This window comes from Excalfactoria chinensis, chromosome 3 (genome assembly GCF_039878825.1).
Source record: "Excalfactoria chinensis isolate bCotChi1 chromosome 3, bCotChi1.hap2, whole genome shotgun sequence".
Lineage (NCBI taxonomy): Eukaryota > Metazoa > Chordata > Aves > Galliformes > Phasianidae > Excalfactoria > Excalfactoria chinensis.
Window position 1 is genome coordinate 42,395,397 of NC_092827.1, and position 26,360 is coordinate 42,421,756.

General features: G+C 38.3%; 1 protein-coding gene across 1 annotated transcript in view; it reads left to right on the top strand.

The window, feature by feature from the left end:
* The window catches only part of SLC16A10 (solute carrier family 16 member 10), a 56,353-nt gene that overhangs the window by 21,304 nt on the left and 8,689 nt on the right, over nucleotides 1–26,360 (top strand). Inside the window, exons 2-3 of the mRNA XM_072331829.1 lie at nucleotides 14,170–14,314; nucleotides 15,882–16,317. Coding sequence (XP_072187930.1) covers nucleotides 14,170–14,314; nucleotides 15,882–16,317 — 581 coding nt within the window. The remainder of the gene's footprint in view (nucleotides 1–14,169; nucleotides 14,315–15,881; nucleotides 16,318–26,360) is intronic.

Here is a 26,360-nt window from a genome sequence, read left to right on the forward strand (position 1 = left end):
TGGCACAGCTTGATGCCATTCCCTCTGGTTCTATCACCAGTTACATGAGAGAAGAGGCCGACCCCCAGTTCACTACAACCTCCCTTCAGCTAGACATAGAGAGCAATGAGGTTTCCCTTGAGCCTTCTCTTCTCCAGACTGAACAATCCCAGCTCCCTCAGCCGTTCTTCATAAGACCTGTGCTCCAGGCCTGTGCTCCAGGCCTGTGCTCCAGGGTGTTTGTTACATCTGATGTTGGAATTGTTATTAAATCACCCCTTATTTTTTTTAATTTAATGTCTGTTATGGGGGCTCTAGATTTTTCTTTCTAGGCAGAATTTTTGTTCCTGTCCTGTCAACGAAAAAGCTGTGCTTTCCTTTCCCCTTCATCTTCAATTTCCTCATCTTTTTTCCACCTTGCCAGAGATAGGGGAAATGTGGGATTTTGCTGTCACAACAGCTTTAGCCGTTTGGGCGTATCACTTAAATACCAAGAATAAGAAAAGGATTACAGGCTCCTGTTTTGTTCATGCATACAGATTTCTCCATCCCTAGATCCTATTAACTTGCCCAATACTTTGTAGTTTTTTTTTTGCCTTAGGCTCCTGATCATTTTCTACTCTTGGACCGACTCATTCCTTACACAGTGAATTCTCTCTTGTTTGCCTCACGGAACATCTCTGAAGAGCAGCCACTATTCCACAGGGTGAGGTGGTTGTTACTAGATTTAATTTGCCAAGGGCTCCTCATGTTCATTCACACTGATTTTGTCTGTTGTTGGCACCCAGTACTTTTAACTACAAAGAAGTAAAAGCAGCAGAGCTTTCTGCACTAACCCTCCTGCTGTTTTATCTCTGTGCCCCTTTATGGGTTCACAGCTGGTCTTTTATCGCATGACCCAACACTGTACACAAATAGAGCTTGAATGAAGACACAGGCTGATACCTGTTGAGTTCAGCAGTGATGTCTGTAGCAGGGCTTTGACCAAGCTCAGCAGAGCTGCATGTTGTGTGCATTAGGACTAGGAGATTTTCTTCAGGATCTTGCATATAATATGTATAACAACACTTTTTCTTGTTCTGCCGCCCTTCCTGTATTTTCTTCTCTAAAAAGCTGTAACTTATTTGTTGATGAGAAAGAAACCAATTGTGTCTCTTAAGCTTTTTAGATTATAAGAGCAAGAAATTTTGTATGGATGGATTCTAGAAGACCACAAATCTCTGCATACATATGACTGCTTTCTATGAAGTGTGGCTGTGTATTATATTTTCTACACTTTATCTAGCAGCAGTTGCTATTTATCATGTGACAGCATTTCTGTTAGGTTAATATTATTTTATCTTTTCCTTCTCTTAAAATCAGAAATAGGAACTTCTGTTTTCTTGTTCATTCATTTATTTGGAGTTAAGTTCTGATTGAAAAAAATGGCAGGTTGTTTGGGTAATTTTTAATGGATCTGGGGTGGTTACTGCTCTGGAAATAATGTTAAACTACATGTGGTTGTAAAAATGCTAAGAGGCAAGCTACTTGCTGCTTAGGTGCCCCTGCCTACAGCAGGGGGGTTAGAACTATATGATCTCCAAGGTTCCTTCCAACCCAGACCAATTTATGATCCTATGGTTGTAAACTGATTAAAAATAGAAATGCATTTAAGATGTTCAGTCTTCTAAGAAATTAGAATAGTGGCAACATATAGAAATTGATCCCTCAGAAGAAAGGCTTGAATGTTTTAGTTTTCTTATTGAGTTCTGTTTATATAACAAAATAGTGTGTCATAGAATAACGTGGAAAAAATCTCTACTGATTATATTACCAGTTCTTGCTACCGGCATAACAAAAATAACTGAGTTACTTCACAAAAGACTATTTCAGATTTGTGCCAGCTATTGCACTTGCTACGTAGGGTAGTGTATTTAAACTACTTTTCAACAAATAGAGATAAGGATTCTTTAGTGAATGACTGAGGAGGAAGGCACTGAAACTCACATCTTCCAACCCTCCTTGGATATTTTAGGAGATGACTGACTGCAGCAGTCTTGTCTAGAACAGGTGTTTATACCTTGAAGTAACAATGCTATAAGCGATGTTTTACTCCCAGACTTCAGAGAAGAAAACCATACTTAGATAGTGTGCCTGTGTCTGTTTGCTCACATTGGGTACAAAGAGTCTTTTTAATGCAGGCACTCATAGTCCTGAAGAGCTGAGGGCATTGGTGAGAAATGGGGGAGGAAAGGAACCAGCAGTATGATTGGTTCGGAGTTTCATGCAGATGTCTGTAACTTATCAATAAGAGTTTTGCACTTCAGCTATTTTTCAGAATACAACAAAATATGTAGTAAAACCACTGATTTCATTCCTAAGATGGAGTGATCCTTACCAAACAAATTATGAGTTTTAAGGGAATCTTCTGAAAGTTGTCTGCTAACCGTAATCCTAACTTTTAATTTCTAAAAGCAGGTAGCATAGATTTGGCAAAGGATGATCAATTAGGTGAATCCAAAGTAAATAATGATGAGTCAAATACTGTTGGAACAGAGAGAGATTTGAGTGAAACAACTAATACATTCAAAATATTACTGCTTATATATTGTTTTTTTCTTTCTTTCTTTTTTCTTTTTTCTTTTTTTTATTTGTAAAATATGTGCTTTGCTACACTGTTTTTGTTGTTGTTTTGTTTTGTTTTGTTTTTTAACTATGTCTTTCCAATGTAAAATCTTGGAAAAACTTAATTTTTTTCAAATATATTCACTATTTTGAGAGCTGCTTTTGAGAACTTCGTATGCTTTCAAGCATAATAAAATCGTTTTTGCAGAGTAGTGCAGCAGGATGAATGAAACCACCTGTAATGCTTGGAAGTACCTATGTATGTGACAAACAGGATAACCTTTATGCTAATAGAATTTTAGCTCCAAAGAAGTTGTTGTCATCTTGAGTTTTTATAACCAAAGTAGATGAATTGTTTGCCAGTTGATGTGTATCTCAAGATGAGAATGCCAAATTTTGCTGTGGCATTATCTCTTCCTCAGAGTGGAATATTGAAGTCACATGAAAACAGCTATGCAAAAGTGAAGTCAGATTGGTTTGGGGATAAATTCAGTAAAATCTAACTTTTCAACTGTGAACTACTGGCTTGCACTTGGAATTCCTTTAAAATGGTTGTAAGGATGAAGTGTTTGCTCTCACTTTGAGTCTGCAGTGTTTCCTAGGAAAAAAACCATGCTTGTGTAGTTGAGGGGAGGTGGTTGTGATTCAGCAGCTCATCAGGAGGCTGTTTGTTTAAAACCTCATTGCTAATTTACTATATTAAAATATCACCTGAATTATAAGTGTTCCCACTGGTAGATATTTGTTCCCACTGGTAGATATTTGCAGTATCTAGAGTCTCTAGTCAGAATCTTGTATTATGAATAAATTAAAATGTGCATAAGCTTTCACTTTTTTGAAATCTGGACATTAGGCTACATTGGGACAGATATAAACTCTGTATCTGCAAACCAGTACTTCAAAAAGCTGTAGTTGGTATGTAGTTCAGTGTCTGTCACTGCTGTGAGCTGTGTGTGTAGAATGCTACATACTCAGTGAGTCACGTTACAGTTGGTGAAGTTTGCTGCGTATCTGGCAGAAAACCCTTTTGCAGTCTTTGTCCAGGTTTTTTGCTATGTCCAACAACCTGGCCATTTGGATTGCCAGGAATTGGGTGACTGCCCAAGTAGTTGTACATAGTTAATGAGGAGTCATTTATTATCCCAGTCAATAATATTGGCAGACTCAAAAATTTTGGATGTAGATGGCATAGAGAAGCAAGGTCAGGAGTTAGTGGCTGGCTCTGTTGGTTTCAGGGGTTACGGAGAGCACAAGTCGAGTCATGTGTGCGCGTAGCTGATAAAGAGCACATGTTGGCACGGAGAAGTGCTGTCATATACGCTTTATCTTGTGTTTGCTTTTATCAAGCTTTCCGTACCAATGATTCCCTCTTTGGATTAACCCTCTGAAAGAGGTAACACTTTAATGCTTTTTAAAAATGTACAAAAACATCATATGGTATCTCTGTTATTTGATTAAACTGTCAGTACTGGAAGGGAAGTGAGTGGGAGACATGAGGGGAAAACATGTGATGGGGGTAAATTTCTTTTTTTTTTCTCAGTAACTTATTTGTATGTTATAAAACGTTTAATTCCTACACAGCCATCTGAATGAAGTCCAGTTTTGAAATGTATTTCTTTTTGGCAGTGCATTTGTGTGATGAGGCAAATAAATCTATGTGTGATTAGTCTAAAAACCAAGTAAGCATTCTTCATGAAATAATAAGCATACTCAACTTCTTATTCCTGTTGCCTCATTTCACATTGCTTCTTTTCATGTCAAATATAACTTTCCATATAACTTCCACTAGAAAACATTGCAACTGTAAACACAGACCTTTGCTGTATGGTTCAGTGTTTGAACCTTCAATACTACAAATATGTCTTCTTGAATTGAAGCGTCCTGTTTCATAATCAGTGTCTTTGTTTCTGTATATGTATAGCTTCTTCCCCTCTGAAAGGGATACTTCAGTAATTTGGTCTTATCTTGAAAAATATTTACCTGTTACAGCATATAAACATGACTTTCTGAAAGTTACTTCTGGTTTGTCCACGAAACCCATAAAGAAACTCTTGTTAATTTGTGGTAAACAGTGGAGAATGATGGCTTACAACATTAGGAGATGTCTTAAGTTACAGCAGTGTGGGCCTTGAAGCAACAGAGTATACACTGTTCTAGGTAGGTCTGAGGGTGCCTACCATGTTACTGAGATGTCTTGTGGTTCAGAAGGGTCTTGGTATGTGAGAAGTTAGTGAGTGTGCTGGTAATATAACTTCAATTAGTGTACCAAATTCATTTGTGAAATGAGATGTTTATCTGTCTTGTCTCTTTTAATCTTTGTCATGCTCTCACAAGGACATGCTGCTGTGAAACAAACAGGTATGCTTATGCCATTTAAAATACAGCCTTGATTTGCTGATCCTTTCCCAATGTGAGTAAGGTGAGGGGACAAGAAAATGCTTTGTAGCTTCAAGAAGAATTTTTTTCAGTTTTGGGTCTCTAATCTATGGTACAACTCCAAAGCAGGAGACCACTGCATGACAAGTTTGGTTGCAGATATATTCTGGATATGAGTAACGGTTGTGAGAGCACTTAGCGTTAAATCTTTCTGACAAATCAGACTATCATCTTTGAATTCAAGAGCTAGCACTAATACACAGAATTGATCCTAAATCAAAATAGAACGTGATTCTTGGTGTTAAACTGTTTGATATTAAAAGAGGAGGGGGGAAGTAATTTAAGGTGACGGAGGGAGGGAAGATGAAAGTATGCCTGGCAATCTGATCTTGAACTCCAGTTTTTCATGCCATTAGTTAAAAATGTGATTATATTGTGCTTTAAAAACTTTCTCAGTCAGCAGAAAACACTCTTGTATGACTTCTAAAAGGGAAAACAAGTGATTACAGCTATTTCTTATTGATCTGTTCCTTGTTTATTCTTCCTACCACAGCATTTTCAGACTTTAAGTGTCAAAGGTCAAGCTCGGTTTGCCGTGAAATCCAAATGCGTACATTTTTCTGTTAATGATTGACTTCAGCCTTTTTTTGAAGGTTCCTGGAGGCTTAATGCTTGTAATCTCTGCCAGCAGTGTTTTGATTAACACCTTGGTTTTGATTTTTGAAATGTTATTGTATCTTTCCTTAACTTAAGCACTTGTTTATTTTCCTTCAACTTTTCAAACTGTACAGAAGATCTGCAGTCTCTCTGGCATTAGAAATTCTCTGTAAGGATGTTTTTCTGTATTCAGGCTTTGTATTATGTAGTTTGTTCAAAACAAAACAAAACAAAAAAACAACTGAAATGAAGAAAACAAAAAAACATAATCATTTTCCTGTTTGCTTTGGATTCAACAGTATTATCTGATTTATTTGTTTAGGGTGGGGACCACCAACCAAAAAAACCCCAAACCACTTCTGCCTAAGCTTGTGTTATTTTACTGAGTGTAAATGAAGTGAAGTAATTGAATTAATCAGATCTCCTCCATCACTACATCTAGCTCTTTTCTGGTTTCTTTCCGTTTTCCTGCTGCTTATGCTTACAAGGACTTGATCTCAGTAGAGACTCTGAAGGCAGGAACATATAGTGTACAATGCCATAGAAGAAATCAGTGTTGTGTTCTAACTTAATAATGTTTATATGGTTCCTACTCCTATTATTTAAACTTATTATGTAATTTCATAACATACTGACAAGCTTATATGTCTTTCCACCCTGTTGCATTAAGAATCAAAATGGCACACTCATATGTGAAATTGCATTTTGGATGGTCACAAGGCATATTGAAGAGATGTCACATACAAGTGTAGTAAATCTTACAGATACTTATAAAATCTGCTGAGTTCAGCACAGAGTGATTCAGATTGTCTGTTAATGACTTAGCGCTGTGATAGCATGCAGTTTGCTAATGGAAGCAGTGGATCTGTTCAGAGATCTCTTAATTGGGATCCAATGGGTCATATGTAGTTCTTGGTTTCTGACTCACTGAAATTCCCAGGGCCTTTCAGTAATAAGGTCCCTGAATAATTAACTTATTCCCAAAGACAAGGAAAAGGGAGAGTGGGGAAAAAAACAGTGCCTCGTATTCCTGTCAGATTTCCACTAGTCTCTGATTCATACATGTTTATGTATTAATTGTGATCTCTGTGTGTGCGTGCTTCTGATTAGAATCCTTTATAGATCATTCTGATTCTTAAAGCCTGTTCAAGACATCTTTGGCTTCCAAAATATTTGTTTCTTTGCACTAAATTTTCTTTGCCGTATTTTAGCACTCTCAAAGCATTATTCATTTTCTTCTATGGTATTTCTTTAAGGGAGAGCCTACCTCAGACATCTGAAGTGTAACTTGAGTTCAGAGTTAGAGGATACTTCCTGTGGCAGCGTTATGTCATAAGTTTATTTTTAGGCCTTAAATGCATACTTGCACTAATGGGATCAGCAATATTGCTGAGTAGGACAAGCAGTACGCTTTGTGATAGTATGAATTCTAGATGTCACATGTCTTTGTCACAAAACCGCGTACATTTCAAAATATTATCTCCTTTCTCTACTCACATACAGGTCTGTGATCTACAGATGGCTCAGTAATGGGGTAACTATCTAGAAATTCCATTCTTCCCTCTGTTCCCTTATCACGTGTAGGCACGTGAGGATAATCTAGAGAAGTTCCTCAGAATTCACGAGAAGTTAGTGGACAGTCTCAGAAACAATTTTCACAGGCTTGTGCGAGCAAGGAATGCAGCACAGGTCATCTGATGTCTTTGGCTAGTGACAGGTTGGTTAAAAATAGGGCTGGCAACTTATGGGGAGCTGACCTACAGGAGCTCTGGACGTGGGAGGATATTGTGGCAGTGGCACTTGCTGGTTCTAACAGTTCTGTTGAACTGTTAATTCACATCTGTTTTAGAAATTACTAATATATCTATCTATATAAATATATATACATACATACATATATATATATATTTTTTCCTGGAGGAAAAGTAGATAATGCATGAATGTGAATGTATCTGGAGTGTCTTAGGCAAATGGTAACGCTCTGCCTCTGGTAATAGGAACAAAAGAATTTCCGTGGAAAATCTGCATTGGTATGAGGGGAGATTTATAGTTCTAAACAACTATACTGTTAATAGGTCTGAAGAGATACACGTATAAAGATCTCTTTCACTTAAAAATTAACTCCTTCCAATTTTTTGGGAAGTGTGTGTGTGGATAGCATCTTAATCTTTCAGCTCAATCCAGTTTTTTCTTACCTGAAGGAGTCTTTACACGTCCTTAAGTGCCACAAACAAGGGATTGATGGTTGGGCTAACACTTCTAACCTAAGGTTTTCTTTTTTTCTGAGGAACTATTGGCATTTGTCAACTCAGGCTTCACAACCTATTTTCCCAAGAAGCAGAGGTCTCAAACTGTTACAATGTTCCTCATTAAGTTTCAGTATCATGGAATAACTTGAGTTGGAAGAGACTAGCTATGTGGGCTAGGCCCCCCCCACCTCAAAACTGCACATTTCAAAAGTACGTTGAACTTCTAAGTTAGATAAGGCTATTCACAGGACCTTGTCCAGTCTGATTTTCAACATATACAAGAGTAAAAATTTCATTCTTCCTTTGATTTCTTTCATTGAGGGGAAAAAAGCACTTCTTAACATATAATTTGAGTGATGCTTATTACTGTTTGCCTCAGTTGTTTATTGTCCCGTTGTTGTTCACCATTGATTCTATAGTGATAATCTGTTGGATATCTGGAACCAGAAATTAGATTTCTTCTGAGTTGCCGGTCTTCTCATCTGCAGGCTGAACAACAGATCCAAAGCTGTAACCTGTTTTCATGTATGAGCATGTTGGTAGCCCTCTTAGACTTGCTGAGTTGTTGTGTTACCGCTGATTAAACTCAGTGTACATATGTGCAAATCACTGTTTGTTGGAAGAAATATAATCCAAATGCATGCTGAAAACCTTAATGGGCTCTGTGTCAGTTGTTAATTGCTAGTGGGGGAGTAAGGTTTTTGGTGGGAGTTTTTCCTTTTCTTTTCTTTGAATCACATATAGTTTTCTAAGCACTTTTATCTGGAGCACTTGATATAGTGGTTTGTTTGTTTGTTGTTTTCCTAGTGTTAGGATAATGAAAAGATAGTTTAATTCTCTAACATACCAATTAGGGCAGAAATGTATTGTTTGCTCTGTATTTAATACTGTATGAAGTTCTAACTACTCTTGTCTCAGAAACTATAATACAATTAGAAGCCTCAGTGTGAAGGGTGGTGAGGAATGGGAAAAATATGGAGCTTCTGTGCAAAGACAAAGTCCATAAAGATGCTTTACTCAGAGAAGAGACTTGTGAATGTCTCTAATAAAAGCATATAAAATTATAGGTTGCAAGAGGAAATTGTGTAGGGATGGTCAGTTTGTGTTTCTTACAGCAGAGGAAGCTGAGTGGTGTCAAAACAAAGGATTTTTTTTCTTAATTATTATCATCTATGGGCACTGGTGCTTGAGTGCGTTCTGTAGCTGATAACAGCCAAGTGCAGCGAAGCCAAAGTAGTATTGATAGAATTTCGTGTTCTTGAAGATGAAACATTCTGCACTGGAGGCCTTTAAGCTGCTTATTTCTGAATGTTGGGAGTACATAGGCAGGGACAGGGTCCTGCAGAATGCTAGCTCTGTTTCAGGTGTTCTTTGACTCAATATTTTGTGATGGCTGGAACAGGATACTGATCTACACAATACTGCAGTTCTTATGTTCTTAAAAGAAATGCTGTGTAAATGTGATTATACAGGCAAGGAATCATGAATAAGAACTGGAGACCAGCTAATTATTTCCAGAATAACCTTGAATCTAGGTTTCCCAGATTTCCTTTCTAAAGTAAAAAAAAAAACAATCTTGTGGAAGCCATTTGTATGCTTTGCTGAATAGAATACCTTTGTAGGTAGTTGGACTGTAGAACTGGAGATCATACACACAGCCCAGAGTGGAATTACAGAGCAGCTTGCTTTAAGGTGTTCTGGGTGCTGAGAATATGGAATTGTTCTGGGAGGGAAAGAAATAAAAGTTACCAGGATATACTGAAAAAAATAGAGGTTCACTTCTTTTGAAACAAAAAATGTGACTCAGGAAATCTCAGCTGTTACTGGTTTGAGACTGGGGGGTACCTACATTTTGCCCTATTCTTGCATAAGTCACAACTAATAACTTAATGAAAGCATGGGGTTTTTTATGTAGTAAATATTGTCCTTCTCTTTTCTTTAAGTATTTTTTGTAGTACAAATGGAAAACTCCTAGATAATACTAAACTTGTGCATTCAGAAATTACCAAGTGCCATTATTTAAGCAGTTATATTAACACTGCATTGTGATTTTATTATAGTAGACTTTTCCCACATAAACGTTCTCAGTGTGTGACAATAAAAACTATTAAACATCTGCTGTCTGCATAACTTGTACTATATTGCTCATTTCATTTGATCACTTCAATGTATTTTTTCTTAGAATTCTGCTCTATAGAGTACTCAAAACAATAAGAATTTCACATACTTTTGTTAGTATGTGAGAGAAGTATTGTTTCCATTTCATAAATGTAGAGGCTAAGTCTAAAGCAGGTTGTCCCTGATTCTGTTCTTCACGAGTTAAAACACAGCCACCTTACTATCCAGCATCATTCTAGGCATTATAAGCTTTAATGCAGTACAGCCTGAAGTGCTATATGGGTTGCATAATGGGGCGGTGAGAGAATAGATTTTTAGGAAGGATGTCTGTCAGTAAGCAAAGGCGTAGGGAATGGCTGTCCCGTCTGTCCTGCAGATCTCATCAGCCTAGCTATAGAATAAGAGAATCTGCCATGATATTCAGTGTAGACAGGTTGCTCTTGTTTTTCAAGATCTCTGCTTTGTCTTAGTGTGTGCAGTGCCAAACACATTGTTCTGCAAGCTATTCAGTGAGCCAGAGTTCTACTTCTATCTTGTTTTGCTACTCAAGCTACACAAACACATCTGATTTTTTAATGTGGGCAAACAGAATATTTTTGGAGTTGATATTGACTCCTCGACTTAAATATTCTTCTCTTCAGTTGCCTTCTATCCCCTCACCCAGACAGTGGCTTTTTGTTCCCCGTCTCAACGAGAAAATTCCCAAGGGAAGGTATTTAAAAAAAAAGAAATCTTAAAGCTCACCAGAGAATGAAGGGTGTTACTGCTGTATTAAACCAACCACTTGAAAGGCTTTTGTGAGGATAAAAACTGATAACGCTCAGTGTAATGCACAGAAGAAACAAAAACGAAAAGAAGTAAACAGGAATGCTATAGAGGGGTAGCCTTTATTTAAAGTTGTGTGCTTTGGAAGCATTCCAGTGTGAAATGCTATTAACGTGTTCTTTTCTGTTGTCTTGTACGTTGTAGTGTTTCTGCCTGCAGAATGAACTAAAGCATCTGACAGCTCGGGGTATATATAATATGCAATCCAGCTGTGACAATGGGGACGATTTTTGCTGACAGATAATGGCTACTTACATTTATTGCTGAAGATGAAAGTCATGCTATTTAAATGGTAATCGTTTTTTTAAGCAGTAAAATGGCAGCGTATCTGTGGAGCGCGTGCTGTGGTTTTATAGCTGTAGACTCTTGGACAAAGAAATAGCATACAAGCATTCTTTGCTTACAGCTGCATTATTTCCATTCGTAGTGAACTGGTAAGAAAGGGATGTAGTTGAGATTCTTATTGCAGTACAATTTTAGTTACAATAAATGTTGCTTTTTTTATAATATACCATGTTTCAGTGGCTTAGGAGCACTTCAGTATGGGTGCTCCCCATGGACTCCCTGGTCTGATAGTTGTAATTTGAGGAGTGACTTCTAGGGAAGCTCGGGAACTGGTTGTTTTGCAGTAACTTGTTTTGAGAAGTAAATGCTGAAGTTCCAGTGCCCAAGGAAAGTTTAAGTGCTCTCAGGAGCAAGAGCTCTATTTCTATGGCAGTCAAAATGTTTTGTGTATGAGTATTAACACAAATGCAGAGGTTAGCCGTTACACTGGTATCTGAATTAACAGCTCTGGAATATAGCCAGCGTGTGAGTAGGAAAGCAGCCAGTAGCCTGGAAGAAAAATGTTTTAATCAATATGTAATAAGTGCTCTAGAGAACTCTTGCAATCCTGGCAACCTGCATTTGTATTTTTTCATATGAGTTGTTCGGGACAGGCATTGTAATTTGTATTTTAAAATGCCAAATGCAATTCCTTTTACCTTTTGCATGCAGACCGGAAGAAGTGAAAGAAATGTAAGAATACCTGAAAGCTTATTAGAACAAAGAACTGAAAATTACTTAGATCTGTTGAGTATATTTTATATCCATCAGCTTCTTCATAGGATCACATTACTGCAGCAAAGCATGCTTGCCTTCAGTAAATAAGGTTCTCTTGCTATTTTTTGTGTGTGTGTGCTCAGCTTCTTCACAAGGGATAAAGACAAATTCCCTTGAATTCTGCACACGTGTGAAGTTAACTTAAAGACCGTTCTTTTTGCTCAGTCATAATAAGGGTGTTTATAGCAAGCATGCCAAATGAATCTCTGCAAGTTCCTTTTCTGTGGGATCCAAGAATCCCATAGGAACTGGAAGTTAAAGGGCTCCAGTTTGCTTTAGGTAGAGAAGTGGTAGAGCATGGACTGCCACTTCTGGAGTTCCATCTCAGCACTGTTGTGAAACGCCTCAGATAAGGCTGTTGCCCTTCCTTTTTGACCCCACATTATGTGGGAAATGTGTGGAACCTTTCTCCTATTTTAGGCTTAGCTTTTCATTGCTGTAATAAGAAAAGAAACAAGTGATAAGAGCCGTATTTCTTTCATTAAGAAACATGAAAAGACAGAGTCAGCAAGTTAACTGAATGTCATTTGAGCTGAATGTTTTCACCTCAGGCTTTTATATTCTAGTTTTATTTTCTTTGAAAGCCTGTAAAAGTCCTGTAAACGGTTTGCTTAAACCAAGGAGAATGCTGCATGAATCACACAGCCTGTGCTGACTGGAAACTAGAACTGCTGCGCTCTTACACAGGGTTATGCAGCAACTTAGTCCCTGTCCTTGTGCAAGTTAAACTCTTGTAGTGTCCTTCCCTTTCAGTGTCACAGGGGGCCTTGCTTCACCCAGTGTTGCCTGCTCTTCCTTTGTGCAGCCCTGCAACTTAACATCAAGGAGTGCAGGGTTGACAGGGCTTTGTAGTCTGAGTTATTCAGAAAATGCAACGACTACCCGTGAAAAGAACCTTGATCTTCTATAAATCGTTCCTTGAAACTCGATGGTGTTTATCATGTTCTCAATAAACAATGAACTGTCCAAAGTAGGTTGCAGTTCATTGAAATCACTGTTTGCCCTAAAAGGAAGGTTCTATTTCATATACTCTCATTTCAGTTTGTTTCTAACCAGCTGTTCTTCTTTGTCTTTCATTTATGTTGTAAACTATTTTGAATAAACAGTACTTTTGTTTGCTTGTTTGTTTTACTGTGTTTATTTCAGTGCCTAGCACAATGGTGTCTTCATAGTGCCCAGGCCATGCCTCCTGGGCACTTCAGCAACTACTTCTAAAGCTTGGTACTGATGTTTGTGCTTCCAAATATTCTTCCTTAGGTCTGTCGGTTGTGTTCTATTTTTTTCAGGTAATGTTATTAGCCTTTGTCACTGAATCACCATTGTTTATCTAACTGTCACTAGCAAAGATAATCTAAATAAAATCCCAGTTACAGGAATTCAAACCTATTCCAGACGGGAGGAGCTCTTTTATCTTCCATGCAGTTCAGAAACAAGTTAAAATATTTTTTTGTGCATCTTAACTGAGAAGCTATATTTCAATAACTATTATTTTCCTAAATAGACAGAGGCGTGTAAATAAGTTTGCTATAAGTAGTTTACCTTTATGACCTGGGGGAACTGTTGGGTGACACATACATCACTAGTGTGTATTTGAAAGAATGACTACATGATAGCTGATAAACGATGCCATTTGAATATTTGTACAAAGTGGAAAAGAAAGTTGGTTTTCAATTTAAAATGAATCAAATAGTCTTACACCTAGTTTACTTGAAGGTACTGTAGTTTGTGATTCAGTCACAGAAGTGTTTTGTAACTTTAGTATACTTACCTGAATTGAGTCTTAATGATCTAAAGGCTCACTGATAAACAAAGAACTACATGTTAAACAATGTTTGTAAGGCTCCAGCTGGATCTAGATCTGTGCAATTAAGTGAACATCTGTTAAACTTTTCATCAAACCTAGCTTTTTAAGGTCAAAAAAGTGTAAAAGCAGATAAAGTGAAATGTGTTAATAAATTTCAGAAGGAATGTGGAATTATCTGTTATCATTAATGGTTTAGTCATTAGTGTGAATTCTAGCTTGGTCCCTGGTGGAGTAAATGTTTTTAAAATAAATTCTGTAGTTAGCTGTTCTTTGAGCTGATGAAATCTATATTATTTGATCATGTGAATTGGTCGGGGTTTTCGTTTGTACGATGTTAGGTAAAGCTATTTAAATATATGGCCATAGGTATGATGCGGTGCTAAATTAGAACAGATAGTAGCCGGAAGCTGAAATTGCACCATCTTCTAAAATGTGCTGTCTTTTTCTGTTCTGCAGCATGGGTGAGCTCACTCTCTATGGGAATGGTCTTCTTCTGTTCTCCAATAGTCAGCGTGTTCACAGACCTGTTTGGTTGTCGAAAAGTCGCTGTTATTGGAGCTGCATTAGGTTTTGTTGGACTCCTTTCAAGTTCTTTTGTAAGGTAAAAACAATCTTTTAACATTACATTCAAAGTATTTCTATCAGTTTTATGCTGGTCCCATCAACTGAATACAAATGAATAAGCAGTCCTACTTTATATTGTAGCTGAAGACGTTGCTCTCTTGTTGTTTTTCTAGCTGTGATTCCGTGAATAATCAAAAGTGGTGCTTTCAATTCAAAAATCATTTGTAAGATGTAACATAACCTCCCAATGGCACATCCTATTTAGGAGGAGCCTCTTTGTATAAGTGTATCAGTAGCAAAACTGTGTGGTAACCTCCAGGGAGTTGTTAATGTTCCAGACAGATTCAAAGTTTTCTTCTATACTTAACACTCCAGCTGCCAAATATTAAGGTAGCAAAAACATTGGTGTAATGATGGATCCTTAGGGCTTACTGTAAGGAAGTCTCAGTTCTTGTGTTATTGAATATACTTCAAAGCTAGTTCAGTGCTTCTCTTCCCTCCAGATTATACTTCATTTTCTGTAATTTTTGCAGAATAAATCCCAAGAAGTTTGAGTGACATGCACAGTAGAAGATGAGGAAACAGGAAACTTACTCTTTGATTTTAGTCGTCAGCAGAAACCAGTTAGTGAAGGTAGGGTAAGAAACAGCAGGAAAATAAGCTGCATTTATTACTAGCTTTCAGTCTGCCTTTTCTACACTTAGCAGAGCATAGAGCAAAATTCAGAAGAGTTTTCTATGTAGAAATACCAATATCTATTTCTACAATTTCTACCAGTATCAACAGGCTTGTGAAAGTGTGTTTTCTGTGCCTGTGCTCTGAACCAGACATGTGTGAGCTGTCCGTTATCTGCGTGGATGGATATCAGTGCTGCATGGTGCTATCCTGAACTAATACCCCTCGTTTGGGCCTATGTCCCCTAACATGAAATGATATTTACAAGTTTATAGGAGGAGAAGATGAATAGTCTTGATTTCAGTGCTGAGGCTAGTGTTTTTACTTACTCTGGGAATAAATAATATTCATGGGAAAAGGAAACTGTCCTGTTACATGAACGTGTTTCTGCTTTCTCTTATATTTTTCTTTTTAGCTAAGTGTAAAGATTTAGATTAATACATTTTATTTAAAGCAAACAAAACAGAACACCTGCCTGATACGTTTTCAGAGGATTGCCACCACTTCTGAGGTGAAAACTAAAAGAATACGTATTGGGAAAAGTTTTTCTTTCTCTCTGTGTAGCACAATCTTGTAGTAACTGCTAAGTGCTACAAGAACTTCATTATTGTAAATTAAAAGGAAAGGTATTTCTTTCCTATGAAGAAAATGCTGCCACCCTTCTGTGTTTCTTTGATTTCCACTGGAAAAAACACCGCTGTAGGTGCATACAGAAATTTCTACAGGCTTTAAGGATGTAGCTTTGTTTGAATTTTGTTTTAGAGGAGCAAGTGTGAGCTTTAGATGAGAGATGAATTCTTGTTAAAGTGCAAACAAATTAATATCTGAAAATATGTCATTTAATTGCATAAAACTCTTCTGTGCGGTAGCTGGATGTGAACATACATTGTTTTACAATTTTTTTTTCCTATTTTTTATTTTTAATACAGCACCATTGAACCTCTGTATTTCACCTATGGAGTATTATTTGCCTGTGGCTGCTCATTTGCATACCAGCCATCTTTGGTCATTCTTGGGCACTATTTCAAGAAACGCCTTGGCCTTGTGAATGGCATCGTCACTGCAGGCAGCAGCTTGTTCACTGTGTCTCTGCCTTTCCTCCTGAGAGTTCTGATTGATTCTGTTGGCCTGTTCAATACATTACGGGTCCTGTGCATCCTCATGTTTATTCTGTTTCTGGCTGGCTTTACGTACAAACCCCTTGTTTCCAACACCAAAGATGAGGGAGAAAAGAAAGGCAAGTTCAGATTTCCTCCTGGAAAAAAGATTTTCAATTTCTCCGTTTTCAAAGTCATGAGTTACCGAATCTGGGCTTTTGGGATTCCTGCTGCACTTTTTGGATACTTTGTGCCTTATGTTCACTTGGTAAGTATACTGTTTTTTTTTCCCCTATATACGATGTGATTGAAACCACAGTCATAATGTATATATTGTTGTATATATTATACAATGCCCTATTGTATAATGGACTAAGAAAACAATCACTGATAGGAAGCAGTATTTAAGTCCAAGTTGTTTTGGGGAGTGCTGTGTTTTGATCGCTGCCCACCTTTCCAGTGTGATGGAGGAGAGAGTTGGGAAAAAAAAGTAGAACTCACAGGTTGAGATTAAGTTATTTACTAAGAGAAAATGAAAATAATAATAGTGCTGTCTGTATATATGAATGTATATAAAAAGTGATGCATAAGCAGTTGCTCACTACCCACCAAGCAGTGCCCAGCTAGCCCCTCAAACAGTGGAAGAGAGCAAGGAACTTCCATCCCCTTCAAAACTCCTTCTGCACGTACTATGGAATATCTCTTTGGCAAGTTTAAGTCAGCTGTCCTGATTCTCGTTGCTCCCAGCTTCTTGGACCCTTTGCTGTGATGGGCCTTGTCTCTGTACAATGCTGCTTAGTGGCAGCTACAAGCACTGATATGTTATCAACAGTATTTTTCGTCTAGAACAGAAACATAATATCACACCAGACACTCTGAAGAATAAAATTCCACCCCAGCTGAAACAAAAACAGGGAGAAGCATGAAACAAATTCTGATGTTGTCTGTGATCAACTACCCAGTTAAATTTTTAGTTCCTTGTTCTGAATTTTAACTTCTATAGAAAGGTTTAAAAATGTTTAACTGTAAAAAAAGACATGAAAAAGTATAAACTGACTTTTATTTATGGGTTTGACTTAGATTTTAATGATATGTAGATCTTATTGAATAAAACAATGAGTAGTCCTTTGAAATAGTTTAATTCCTTTAGATGACTTGTTTGTTGTGACATCTTGTATTTTTTTCTTGTAAATTCTGTATAGGGGTGTTCCGAATTAAAACATTCAAGGGAGTAGAAGGGATGTATTGTAGAGCAAGCATTAGAAAATCACAGTATGGCTGAGGCATACCTCTTATGCTTTAGGTAGTATTACATGGGCCTTTGTCCTGACACGGCGCCACTGAAAAGAGCCAGGTTTCATCTGCTTTGCACCCCACCTTCAGGTATTTATAGATGTCGATGAGGTCCATCTGAGCCTCTTCCAGGCTGAGCAGGCCCATCTCTCTCAACCTGTCATCATAGGAGAGGTGCTCTAGTTCCTTCAGCATCCTGCTGGCTCCATTATGTCCAGATCTCTCTTCTAATGGAGGGTCTGGAACTGGACACAGTGCTCCAGGTGCAGCCTCTCTGGTGCTGATTAGAGGGAAAGGATCACTTCTCTTGGCCTCCTGGCAGTACTTTACCTAATGCAGTCAAGAATGCTGGTAGGTATTAGGTGCAGCTACTCATGTTTCTAGAGAATTGAAGAACAAGACTATACAAGTAGAAGCTCTAAAACAGAAGTGTTGGTTATTATTTTCCCCCCGTATCAGATTGGCACAAATTCTGGTTGCAAAATTTAGCTCCAGTGTATGAAAACAATTTGATGGAGGCTGTTTTTAGTGTTATGTTTGTGACAGAATTAAGAAGTTGAAATCACTGATTTGGTAAATGTGATATAAACGTAAACGTGCTGCTTGAGATTTAAAGAATGGAGTGTTCTCGCAGCTGTCTATGATGGTTTCATCATTTCTGTAATTCTACATAAGCTCACTCAAGAATCTAGGTCTGCTTTTAGAACCAAGCACATACTCTTCCCTGTGACTCAGTTTCAAAAGGTATTTTATAAAACTGAGCTCTAGAAAGTGGAAATTATTTTTATGAAAGATTGAGTAAGTGAAGAATCGTATTTGCTGATGAGTAATGATGTATAGAATTGTAGAATCATCTGGGTTGGAAAACACCTTCAAGATCATAAAGTCCAACCATCAGCCTGACCTATTGAGTGTCACTGTATGCCTGGAGGGCTCCCTGAAACCTCAGAAAGTTTCTGTGGGAACAGCATGAGTTCTGCCCTTCACCACAAGTACTTTAAATCCAATAGATATTTCTGGATTGGTTTTAAAACGTATTTCATATGCTTTCGTTAAACATACTTTTTATGTACTTCCAAGTGCACCAGATAAGTTGAAGGCTAAGAAGAAAGTAACTTTTGGCCAGTCTGTCTACAGAATCACCATTTACTTTCCTCAGCTTTAGGAAGTGAAAGTTACTATTGTCACATTGTTCACTTTGTTTTTTTTTAATTTTATACAATACTGGAAAAAGGATTTGACACTTGAACAAACAACAACTTAATATGATATGACTTTTTGCTATTGAGAGTGGCTGGCAATATCCAGCCTGCTAGGCAGCTAGTTGCAAGTGCCTCAGGAAGAGTATGCAGCCTCCTAGGCAGCAAGTGCCTCAAGAAGACAAATCTACACGAGGTGTTCTGGAAAAGATTCAGAGGTGAAGTTGTGAATTGTTCTGCTAGAAGTAGCAACAGGGTCTCCTTTTCTCCTGACTAGAAAGCTGTGCCTAGCCATCTTTTCTACCTATGTGCTGCCTGTCAGAATTTCAGCTTCATTTCTGTGAATCTCAAAATACCAACTGGAACTTCTTGATCCGGTTTCTGTGTCTGGTAGTTCTCCCAGGCTTCCATTAAAACAGCTTGACTGGGACTCCTGGCCTGTTCCTTCCTTCCTCCTACCCCAGTGCCCTCAAGTTCTGGTTCTCCATACATGTCAAGTTCAATTTTTCCTTCCCTGAGCAGCACTTTCTGTGGGAGCCCTTGACCACGTGGCAAAGCAGGCACAGCCCCTGCCAGTTGTGCCACCAGTTGAGCCCATGGGACCTGGATGTGGCAGGCTTGGTGTGCTGTAGGCACCACATGTTGGCTGTCATCTACTGCCTTGGCACTACAGAGAGCCTGATATTCCCAGGCAAGGGCTTTGATTGCTGCTGAGGCCAAATCTCATGCCTGCTTTTTCTGCGTTTCCTGAAGCACGTTGGGATGGAGGATGCAAGCTGTAAGGCTTGTAGTGAAAAACAAATACAAGTTTATTTCTGGTTCTGGAATAATAGAAATAGCCAGGTTTTCATAATTTTAACCAGGTTCACTGTATTTGCTTGGCAGAGTAGATGTCTGTTAAAGCCAGGGAAAAGGACTTGCCCATGAGCTAGGCTCTAACTAAAACTGAACAAATGAGCAAGTTTTGTGTTATGCTAGCTGGCATGGATTACCAGTACCTGATTGACAGCCATCCACTGCATCTGAAACAGATAGCATGTTGGCTTTTGGCCTTTTCAGGAGAGGAAAACAATGAGAGCTTTTAAAAATCCAGCTTATTTGGTGTCAGATTCTGTTAGTGGGCATCCTATTCCATATAATAACGGGGAATTGGGCTAGCAGAATTCTTATGAATAGGTTTTGAAATCATTTTATTATATACTTATCAGTGATTGGGATTGTTGAATAGGAAGTTGATAGTTCATGGGATTACTAAACCACATGGCTGCGATGCTTCTCAGTTTTAAATTCATTCCAAACAGTTATTCAGCAGTTATTCAGTGCAATTCTAGTTGAGCCTGCTGAGTTTTAAATTGTGTCCACAATAGTAATCTCTCAGATTAATCTAAAACCTTCTTTCCAAGTCATTTTAATGCAAACTATCTCATTCAAGGAAATGAATCTGTACATCCGAGTATTAAGTATAACTGAAAGGAAGTATACCTAGTTGCTCTGCCACTTCTTGGACCATGCTTGTTCTAAGAAATAGAACATTTTTGTTTTTCAAGGTTCCTAGGCTAATAGAATGTATTTCAGTGCTGTTCTCTCTCTCTCTCTGTTTTTTGAAAGAGTATCTCCTTATCATACACTGTTAATACTGAGGAACTTTTTAGGTTGTCTCTGCTCAAAGTTGGATATAACATGGTAGGCAGTTAGAAAGGAATGCTCTTGCCTGTTTGTACGTTGTTTAGCAGAGTGAAAAGAAATACTACTTAATGGGTGTTGTATAATCTCTTATAAGGTAGGTTCAATTCAGTATGAATTTACGTATGTATCAGTTGTGACATGTTTGCAAAAAATGTGGCTGAATGCTGTGTTGTGTTTTGACAGCAATAAGTCAGCCAGTGTGAGCAACGCCGATCAGACAGAGAATACCATCTGAACTCCTTCTGTGCAGGTGTTTCAGTCCCACAGTAACTGGTCTCAGGATGTTTACACTATCCCCACCACCTCTGTTTCAAGTCAGATTGTAGCAGTTACTCATATTGAGTGCCTCTCAATGGTAATGATGGGTCCTGTCTTTAAAGCATTTGACATCTTCTGCCCCGAGTTTCAAATGTAGGATGAAAAAATGAATTGAATAATGAAATAATTAAACCAAAGTAAGTATTTATTACTTGTTTTACCACCACAACAAAAAGATATAGCAACAAAACCAACTCTTCAAAACAAAAGCAGGATTGTAGGCAGTAGAATAAAAATGCATATTGATAGGATTACCTTTTGAAGTCTAAACCTTTCATTGATAAGGGAAAGTGTACTTCTACAGAATGTAGATCTGTTTGAAAGTTGGGCTGATGGGTTAAAGATGATTATATACTTAGATGCAGAACTGCATCCTGAATGTGAATGCTATGAATGCTACCGTAACACTGACTGTACTCGTAATATTTCAGAGTAGCTCAGGAAACAGAGCTCTGGGTATTTCTCACCATGCTTTTTTCCTGTTTCTTAATTCAGGGTGTAAAACTGACTATATTGTAATGCTTACCCACATTCATATTCCACGGTGGGTACATGCTTGTATATGTAAAGATTTTTGGTTAACAGCAGCTGTGTGGAATGCATGTTAGCTGTGTCTGTGTGTTTCGTGTTTCATGTTTAAGAACTCAGATATGTTCACCTGGCTTTTTTTATTCCAACATATTCCCTGGGAGAATCTGTCTTGAGAGGCAGGTTTAAATACTGGATTTATTCCCTTCAGTAGATGGGTCTTTCAGGTTAGTTTTTCTCTTTAATGAATTTGTCCATACCAGGAATTGGCTCAGCTAACCTTCAGAGAACATGGAAATGAGAGTGCACACCTGGTTCCTAGAGCATAAGGTAGATATTGCTACTTCAGTTTCTAGAAACTGCCACTGAGAAACAAAGCAGCAGTTTGGATTCTGCTCTAAGATTTTCATCAACTGTATTGGAAAAGAAAACTCACTGCAGAATAAAAATGTGAGGCTTGAAAGCAGCTGGCCAACTGAAGGGTATCCCCCCAAAAAATATTGCAGCCCCAGAGCTGTTGTTGGGTACGGATTAGTGTTCTGCTGGCACCCTATCTTATTGGACGATGACATTTACTTTCTCTGCTGGCAAACTGCTTTTCATGTTTGTGAGGAAACCTCGCAACAATGGAGTGAAGGGTTACCGTCTAAAAAGACCTGGCAGCCACCAGTGGATGCTATTTTTGTGTAGTTGTAATCACTGTAAAAACAGAGACCCTTTTTACCTGTGAAATTAATGTATACTGTAGTATATATGTCCCCTGTGACTGTACTTTTCTATGTGAAAACAAGGAATACTGCATTTCAAAAACAACAACAGAGGAGACTCAGTGCACACGCTGCACAAGGATAGTCACTTCAGGCTTTTCTTTTTATAGACCCCGGGAATGGCTGGGAAGAAGTGCCAGTGATGGTAGACATTCTTAAATGGCCAGGCCTCCTTTGCTCTGCTCAGTTTGAAACAGCTGTGAGAGATTGCGATTTGCTATATTGTCTTTTGGAGACTGCTTGGCCCATTTCGAGGGCTTGAGTGAGCATTACCCAGCCAGGATGCCCAGTCACCTTGATCACTCTGGACACCCCCTCTTTTCAGGGCATTACTTCCCGGTTTTTCAGCTCTCCTTCCAATGGCACCATTTAGAGTAGGAAGTTTCCTGGAAATAAGAAACCATCCCCTTCTCAGAAAGTCTGGGGAGACCTGTTCATCTGCAGCCTGAAATGTTATGAAGAGATTGGTTCTTCTGTCTCTTAACTTTCAAGATTCTGTGCTTCCATTACACTTCCATGTGTTCCTTAGGCTGTGATTGGTCAGTACCTGGCAATACAGGATCCATGTCATTTAAATTATTGACAGCTTTGAGGATTATAACCCAGGTCTTTGAGGTATCCGGCTAATTTGGGGGTCTTCTTTACAGAAAAGAATTAGTGGTGAGATACTTAGAGGCCTGATTGAGGAGCGATTCACTGGGAGAAGCAAGTCACTGGCAATATCCCCAGAACGTAAACTGTATCGGTGACTTTTAACAGTCTGTTCTCTTAGATAATCTCTGGGCTGGCTGCAGTCATATTTTCTATAATCACTATAGTCAGAGAGAAAGGTCCTAGTACTTCTGCTGTGTAGGGAAGCTTTAAAGCTATGGATTTATTTTGGATATAACAGAAAACATTAGAAAAAAAGAAAAAAAAAAAAAAGAAAAATGAGGCAGAGGAAGCTAACATGAGCTCCAAATTTACACCATAGTGATGAGGAGCAGCTTTTTTATTCTGGAGAGGTGCATGAAATAGTTGGAATCTCTGTAAAGTACTTGCTTATGCATATGAACAAACATTCACTTTCAGGGCTTCATCAGATCTCCTCTTTGTGGCCTAGTCTGCCTCCAGATTATCTCTACTTGTTACGTTGAAGTTACTGATGTAGTTGCTGTACCCGTGTATTCTGTCCTTGTATAAAGATAGTGCTATCTCCTGGTCTCTACGTACTAACTTTTGCTGGAACATCCACTTTGTTCTTGGTTCTTCAGCAGTAGTAAGTTTTTTCTCACCTTAGAAACAGCATAACCAACAGGAGGACTTGCTGATGTGGTTCAGAGATGATGCAGATTTTCATTACTAAGTAGATTTATTTTTTTCTTCATTCTTCCTCTCTGTAGGGTGAGATCCTTGAGTTTCTGTGAGTCAGCTATTTTTTGCTGGGTCTGCCTTCTTAAATTGAACCAACATGGTACCTTCAGCTCTGCTCTTCACCAGACAGCTATTTTGGCTTGTCTCTGTTTCTCAGCTCTGTAGAAGTTCTGTGCTTTGCTCTGCCAGTGGGGGATCTGCTGTGCACATTCAATGTAGTGCTCACACACGTGGACTACACTTGTCAGTAAAAAACATCTTGTGCAATCGACTCAGAAACAAAAAGCCAAGCTCTTGTGAGATCTTCTGTACTCAGTTTTCCTAGAAACGTGTTCCGAGTTCTTGCTATGTACTTCAAAAACTGTTTTTACTTTTGTGCATTCTGTGTGTGAAAGGCCTTATTCATTCGGGAATAAACAGTCTCTCTACTCTGCCCATTCGGAAAGATAGCCATTTTCTACATGTAAGTGGCACCTTCCCTAGGCAGAACTTTAGAAAGAAAAAGTCATTAAAAAGAATGATACTGGAAAATACAGAGGGTATGGTGAGCACCCAGAATTCTCCCAACCAGAGCTGAGCTGCTGCATCTGCACAAACTAGAGGAGAGTTGGGTTGAACCTCACTGTAGTAGTTGATGGACGGTTCACAGGACCCAAGTCATTGTTCTTAATACTGCTTACAAATAGTTTTGCAGTTCTTCAAGGACACCCTACTGATGTTGTGTTCCCTAAATACTGTCAGTTGTGATGTCTCTAGATGAGACTTTAAAACAGTTTCAGTTACTGTTCTCACAAAAGTGATCATCTCTGCATTCTGGTGGCATTTCTGTGGAGTTCTCTGCAGTACAAAAGTGAATCTGCTCAAGGAGGCAGTTGTTACATACCTTGCAATAACTGAAGCTCTTCAGGTGGTGCATTTTGTGTGCACAGTCCTAATCCAGCACCCCTTCCTTAAAGTTGTGTGTCTCCGGATTTCATAATGGAGACAAATAGAAACGCAGCTGTCCTGTATGTCTGAGTGCAAACAATGGTGAAAAGGATGACATCTACTGTATGGACTGTAGTAACCAAATCTCTGCCAGCTTAAAGCATTTAAAATACATGCACTTCCACAGTGAAGTACATACACATAGCACATCCTGAAGGAATTCAGTTCTTGTAAGGTAAGTATTGTCCTTGTTTCATGAACCACTCGTACTAAGCCATAGGTTTGCTGCTTAAGTTAAAAAACCATCACTAACAAGAAAAGAAATTGTATAAAAAGTATTTAATTTCTGATCAGTATGTTTGGATTTTTCACTGTTAAACTGGGAGAAAAAAAGTCACCCTCGATCACCATGTTCACTTGCTTTCCTTGGTTGCTGTTGAAGAAGCCCACTCATTTCTATGGTTCCATGATTTCTTCAGATCTCCACCATTCATTTGCCTGAAGGCTGCTGCATTTTTCATTTCCCAGAGATTATTGTTCAACTGCTTTGTAAAGGATAGGAGAGTAACTATTGAACTCTACTATGTTCAGTACTCGCAGGTCATTGTGTCATGCAGATTTTTCTCCATGCTGTAGATAAGCAGGGAAAATCAGAGTTATACCTGTTGATTTTAGTGCTCCTGCATTTCTCATCCACTTTATCTGTCATTTTTTCTGTCTCCCCAGAAAGGCTAGCAAGGCTCTGGTTTTGTGAAGTCCCATGTAATTAAGCAGGTTATTTCTGAGACCCTCAATCTTCAGTGGCTCCCCATGCTTTACTTGCTTTTCTAATCTTTGCATTTATTTCCCTTCAGATCTCAACATCTGCTGCAGTTTGACTGCCCAGGTTAGTGAATTTTTCCCCCTTTATCCACTTCTGTAATTATCCTGTGCACCCGTTTCTCTCCCAGTATTCCTCAGTGTTGATCTGGCAGTACTTATTCTTGGCTGTTGACTACCCACTTTTGATTTTGGGGGGGTGATGGGAATGGGAGAAAAAACAAATCCTGTTTGTTATGAAAACGTATTTAAGCTGTTTCCAAAGCGCACATTGGAGAAAGGTAAAAATCATAAGTCAAAAAGAATAGAAACAGAAAAATAAATGTCAAGAGTGTGTATTTTGTTTTCCTCTAGAAGGATATGAGAATCCACTGCAAAAAAATACATCATGTAGCAGATATGTTCAGTTATGTGCAGTAAGATGTTGAAAGAGAGGAACAAAGCGGACTTCCCCGTGTTTGTACAATACCAGCAGATTGAAAGGTCTGAGTTACACTCTGATTCCTGTTGTTTCAGTCTCTGTCAGTGTGCTACGTGGTGTATTTTATGGGTAACCCAAACACTTGTAGTATCAGACAAGGATACAGTCTTACTTAAGTGTGCTAAACAAAACCAGTCCATTCTGTAAGTTTTCAGTTTAGCTTTGTAAGCAAGTATGAACTTGCAAGTTCAGGTATGAGCTAAGTATTAGCCTTCTACTATTAAGTATTAGTTTCTGCTTATTAAATATTATTCTCTAGTTGGCTCCCTCCCAGTAGCTGCTTTGGCAATTGGTGATAATCGTATTTAGAACATTAGTCAAAGTGTTTTGTTTTTTTTTTTTTAAATAGGCTCACTGCATACAATGCTAATAATCACTGATTACTAATGAAGTTTCCTGTAGCTAATTATTTGCACAGGATTACTTGATCCATTGTTATAGCATTGCTTAATTCCTTAACACAAGTTATATGGAACATTTTATCACACGAATAAATGCTACAGTGATTTGAAAAGAATGATTGTATTGCAGAGTTTTACCAAGTTGGACTGTGTGTTAAGAAAATAACAACAAAAATCCCCAAACTTGTCGAGTTACCATAAATAGCCAGTAAGTATGTACATGCTATATACATCCATCAGGGCTGTATATACATGGGGGCTATATACATCCATCAAGTCACTTCACTGAATGATGGACAATAAGAACCGTAGTACTTTAATTTATGGCTTATCTAATGTCAAAGTAGAGCTTAACTAGTGTTCAAAATCCCCATCACCTCTTTTGATCTGGGATAGCTGGCAGTTGTTCTGTATTTGGAAGAACTTTCCTAATGTCTAAATGAAGGTCCTTTTGTGCAGCTTAGGCCCATAGCTTTGTGTTCTGGCCTTCACACCCACTGTGGAAACCACTGACTATCCAGTTGTTTGAGGACAGACTG